General features: G+C 43.0%; 1 protein-coding gene across 1 annotated transcript in view; it reads right to left on the bottom strand.

Moving 5' to 3' along the window:
- Positions 1-1,780: 1,780 nt before the first annotated feature.
- The window catches only part of PRKDC (protein kinase, DNA-activated, catalytic polypeptide), a gene marked incomplete at its 5' end in the record, with an annotated part of 202,177 nt that continues 198,202 nt past the window's right edge, over positions 1,781-5,755 (bottom strand). The window contains 6 exon segments of the mRNA XM_015568649.1: positions 1,781-2,240; positions 2,831-2,970; positions 3,836-4,024; positions 4,608-4,809; positions 5,144-5,215; positions 5,416-5,505. Coding sequence (XP_015424135.1) covers positions 2,036-2,240; positions 2,831-2,970; positions 3,836-4,024; positions 4,608-4,809; positions 5,144-5,215; positions 5,416-5,505 — 898 coding nt within the window.

Here is a 5,755-nt window from a genome sequence, read left to right as displayed (position 1 = left end):
TATTATTCATATTTTCTTATAATTATCATCAGTAGAGATGTCTTATTTCCTGGTTTCCAAACCAAATATATTTTTAATGAGATTTATTGGGGTGGCATTGGTTAGTAACATTATATTTCAAGTGTACAATTCTATAATACATTATCTACATACTGCATTGTGTCATTTCCACCCAGTTGGTCACCATATATTTGACCCCCTTTACCCTCCTCCTGCTCCTCCAACCCTCTTCCCCTCTGCTAACCACCCCTCTGCTGTTTATGAGACAAATCAACTGTCTTCACTCAGCAAGAATCACGGGGTTGACGTTTGCACCACGGGTATGAGCCAGACAGGCAGCCCCTAAGTGTGTAACGAGGACCTTTACTGTCCTGAGCGATGGCAGTGTCTATGAACACTCTACTGTAACGGTTTCTTTCTTAGTACATGCTCATGTTTCTACAGGAATTTCCAAGCAGATAGCTTTGAAATGGGACTCATACACACAATCATCTGGTAACACTGAATTTTTTTAAAAAAATATATAAATTATTGCCCTAACAGGTTTGGCTCAGTGGATAGAGCGTCAGCCTGCGGAAGGGTCCCAGGTTCGATTCCGGCCAAGGGCATGTACCTTGGTTGCAGGCACATCCCCGGTAGGGAATGTGCAGGAGGCAGCTGATTGATGTCTCTTTCTGATTGATGTTTCTAACTCTCTATTCCTCTCCCTTCCACTTTGTAAAAAAATCAATAAAATGTATTAATATATATATATAAATTATTTATTATTTAAAGTATTACAAAAGTCTCCTCCCTCCCCATTGACCTCTCCCCGGCCATTCCCATCCCCCTCGCCCCCAGCACATGCCCTAACCCCCCTACTGCCTGTCCATGGATTATGCTCAGATGCATGCATACAAGTCCTTTGGTTGTTCTCTTAGGCCCTAACCCCCCACCTCCCCTCATAAGATGGACAGTCTGTTCAATGCTTCTCTGTCTCTGGATCTATTTTTGTTCATCAGTTTATGTTGTTCATTATATTCCACAAATGAGTGAGATCATGTGATATTTATCTTTCTCTGACTGGCTTATTTTGCTTAGCATAATGCTCTCCAGGTCCATCCATGCTGTTGTGAATGGTAAGAGTTCCTTCTTTTTTATAGCAGTGTAGTATTCCATTGTATAGATGTACCACAGGTTTTTAATCCACTCATCAGCTGATGGGCACTTAGGCTGCTTCTAAATATGTTTTAAAAAAACAATAATAAAAAGCTCAAGCCGATCTGAAACAGTCTCAGGTGTGTGGAGGTGTAAGAGGAGGCTGAGACTGAGCGGAAAGCCTTTTTTGGATTTCATAATGTGATCTTGCTGTTCTAAAATGCATGTTTCCTCTCCAAATGAGGAATCCATTTCCTATAGGGATTTGTTTTCCTGGAATTGCAATGCTTAGAGCTATCCCTGTACTCAGACCTGGGATTGCTGAAGTTATCCTGAGTCTACCTTTCTTCCCACTGTGGAGCAGGGTGGCAAAAGTGAGTGCTGAGACCAAGGTTTTTAAAAATATTTATTGATTTTAGAAAGAGAGGAGGGAGAGCGATAGAGAGATGGAAACATGGATGAGAGAGAAACATCAAATGCAATCATTTCTAAATATAATAAGCCACAGCTTTACCTGTTATTGTTCCTGTACCGCTAATATAAGGTAACATATCAGTCATGCTGTTGGCTTTCCACTCTGGCTTAGTGATGAGGCTTCTGGGTGCTATTTCCAATATGCCATAATTACCAATGAGACACTGAATGGACTTTCACACTATACCATTTAGCTGGTTTGTCTAAGTTACAGCACGTGTAATGTGCTATAATCTTTATACGTGTATGACCCTGGATATACATTTTTTTATTAAATGTCTATGATAACCTTAACCCAATCAGTCATTCATTTCAATATTCACTTATTCATCATGACCTTTTCTTCTCTTTAGTGCTTCAGGAAAATGGGCTCATTTCAGGCTTAAACGCTTTCACATTTTTTACCTGTTGACTCCCCAAGCCCTCACACCCAGGGCTCCCACCCTTCCCAAGTCCTGCCAAGGATGTTGGGGTCTGTTGCCTGGTCAATCAAGCACTTCACTTGAGCCTCTTCCGAAAGTCCACTCTCTGGTTCCTGGGCACGAACGTTGTGGTCCTTGTTTCCTCGTGCGACAGCAACGAAGTCATCAAAGGCAGGTACCTTCTCATGGCCCAGAAGCAACTCATCACTGAAGAAATAGTAAACAAATACAAAAGCATAAACCACTCATTATTTTCCCTTTGTTGCCTGCATTCCTAGCTATTAAGCATTCCCTTTCATCACCAATAGAACGTTTCTGTTGCTCATTACCTTGAAGTCAAGAGACTCAATTTGTAGAAAATAGAACATGGATAATGCTGCTATTAATGTTTGTCTACAAGCTTTTGTGCTGGTATGTGCTTTCATTTCTCTCGGGTGAATACTGAAGAGACAAACTGAAGACTCAAATGGCAATTCTATGTTTAAATTTTTGATTAATTGCCAACTGCATTTTCCAGTGGTTGCACCATTTTACCTTCCTACCAGCAACATACGAGGGCTTCAATTTCTCCACATCCTCGCCACCCTGGTTACATGTCATTACTTTTATTAGTGGGTGTGAAGTGGTATCTCTGATGACTAATGACGTTGAGCATTCATTGGTAAAATGAGGATATAGGGCTCACATCACAGGCTACATGTAAAGTTCTTAGCACTTTCTACAGTATGTAGTAATTCTTCAGGAAATGCTGGCAGATGGTGTTTTGTTTGTTTTTTCCCCACAAATGATAATCTTACCAAGTAATAACTGCTGGATTGGCACCTGTTAACTTTCTCTTAGCATAATGTATTTTCTGCCGGGGATACCAATTTTTTTCTGTTACGTTTATTTCTTGAATCCACGATCCTCCTTTTTTCAGCATTTTCTGTTCAAAATTCTAAAGGAAAAGAACATGATTTTCTTTGCTTACTATAACAGTACATTTAATCACATCCAAACAGATAAAACAAGTCATGATCTTAAACTAAACAACTCTGTAACTGGGAGGAGCTCTATAGCTTTTTATGCAGATTCTAATGGTAGTAACACAATAGTGACAATGATCTTGAGGAATCATAGTCAGGTTTAAACATCACTCCTGCCCTAGCCGGTTTGGCTCAGTAGATAGAGTGTTGGCCTGTGGACTGAAGGTCCCGGGTTCGATTCTGGTCAAGGGCACATGCCCGGGTTGCAGGCTCAATCCCCGGTGGGGGGTGTGCAGGAAGCAACCAATCAGTGATTCTCTCTCATCACTGATGTCTCTCTCTCTCTCTCTCTCTCTCTCCTCTCTCTCTCTCTCTCTCTCTCTCCCTTCCTTCCTCTCTGAAATCAATAAAAATATATATATTTTTAAAAATCACTCCCTATGTAAAGGGTGTCATTGCTAAGTTCATTCTTTTGGGGCTGTGTTGTAAAGAACCCTTGAGATTTAAGAAAGTACTATTTGTCTTTATGATCAAGGAAGACCTCATATGGAGCAGATTTTAAAATAAAAGTTGTCTCCTACAGAAATCGAACCCACCATTAATGGGTTCATGCTTCCTCTCCTAGTTAGAAAGACACTCAATTGAAACAATAGCTTTGTCCAAATAAAGGTTATATTTCTTATCTTATTTTCAAGCCAAATGATTTCCAACTGTTATTTTCGTGAAATGCTCTATAAAATCATGTAAATATTTCAGGGAACACATTTTGATGCATTTCCATCGTATCAATTACTAGCACATTATAATACCAGTGGAAGTGCATATAAACCACCCTACTTTCCAGTCGAAGGAAGGTTCCTTTACAAACACGTCCATGGTGGTCGTGAGCAGGTCGGGGTGCGAGCGGAAGGCTCTCAGTGCGTGCACCATGACACTGTACATAACTCCTGTTTCTTTCATGGGTAACATCAGATTGATAAATTGGCGAGTTAGACGAAAAGGCATCAGCTCAGGGACTGGCAGAAACTAAAGAGAAAAACATACACACAAGAAACAGGATATAGTCACTAGAAATCTCAAAGTAACAGGCACAAACAAAGCATCTTCCCCTAGTTACTGTTCACATTTAGTGAGAACGTGAACTCCACTTTTCTCAAAATCAGATCCACAGAGAGGAATGCACTGTGCCCACGGGTAACCAACAGTCATCCCTGCGATGCCACCCGCTCCGTGCACAGAGCCACGCAGCCTGCAGACTCAGAAGTGCGACTTCCAACAGAGCTCAGTGCCGGAGAAAACACTGGCATCAGATCCTGCACAAGACATGCCGACTCTGCAGCTTCATAAAACTCCCTTAGAGTCTTCCCTTTCTATAGGAGCACATTCTATTCTTAGTTCTGATCAGTTTGTCTTCACACCTTGTATAACCTGTCTGACCCAGGCTGAGAACATCCCTTTCTGCAAGAAAGTTAAATGAATGTTCATGAGAAAGCTGACCCCACTGACCCAAAGCTGTCACTTCTTTCATAACTGTCCATTGCCAGAGGGCATTACAAGGGCCTAAAACAACTGTAAATTAGCCAGAACAACGAGAGCGAGAGGGGCCCACCTGCGTAGCTGATCCAAAGGCATGTCCAAAGTCGATTCCGATCATGCCGCCCGTCTCCATGTTCACCATGAAATTGTTCAGATGTCTGTCTCCGATGCCCAGAATCCAGTGGCTGATGCACATCAGAGCATGAGAGCTGGCGAAGTGGGAGCGGAGCGCCAGGAAGGCCTCCGGGCCGGCGCTCATCTTCAGAAAGGCGCGCCTGGGGGAGGGGACACAGCTGGGGTCTCTGCTGTGCTAACAGGCCTGGGAGAGGGGACACCGCTGAGGTCCCCGCTGTGCTAACAGGCCTGGGAGAGGGGACACCGCTGGGGTCCTCGCTGTGCTAACAGGCCTGGGGGAGGGGACACAGCTGGGGTCCTCGCTGTGCTAACAGGCCTGGGAGAGGGAACACCGCTGGGGACCCGGCTGTGCTAACAGGCCTGGGAGAGGGGACACCGCTGGGGTCCCCACTCTGCTAACAGGCCTGGGAGAGGAGACACCGTTGGGGTCCCCACTGTGCTACCAGCAGGGGGTACAGTCGGAAGGATACTTACTTCAAGAGAGCAGCTGGTACTTTACTTTCTCTTTTTCTAAAAGATGTGACTGCTTCAGTACGACTAGCTCTCCTAAGATTCAACAATAGAAAATGTCTGATTAGAACTTCTTGTGACGGGACATTTAAAATTCTTTTTTACATTGAAGCTCAGATATCAAGTAACTAGATTTTGATGATTTCTCTGAGGTAAAACTTCCTAAGGAACAAAATATATATGCAACTTTGAGAAGCACGAACTAGTTACAAAAAGGTAAATCAAAACACACTCACTTATACATCAGCATATAAGCGCCAGGGCCCTGCTTTCCCGACGTCTTTGCCAGCCAGTCTCTATATTCAAGTGGTGGGGCTCGGGGATCACTAGCAAAGAGGAAAAAGGAGTCAGCACTGGGGAGATATTCAGCATTATATGCTTTTAGAGGCAAAGACCACCATGAATTCATTGAAAAACAGGGAAGAGGCAGGGAAAATAAATATGATTTTTAATCATCTACACTAATAAAAGAGAAAGATGCAAATTGACTGTACCTTCCCAACGCTCATCAGCCAATCGGGTCTGAGTATGCAAATTAACCCAACAAACATGGTGGGTTAATTTGCGAACGCAGGT

This window comes from Myotis davidii, unplaced genomic scaffold (assembly GCF_000327345.1).
Source record: "Myotis davidii unplaced genomic scaffold, ASM32734v1 scaffold452, whole genome shotgun sequence".
Lineage (NCBI taxonomy): Eukaryota > Metazoa > Chordata > Mammalia > Chiroptera > Vespertilionidae > Myotis > Myotis davidii.
The sequence above is the reverse complement of the archived record's forward strand: the minus strand, read 5'-3'. Positions and strand labels throughout refer to the sequence as shown.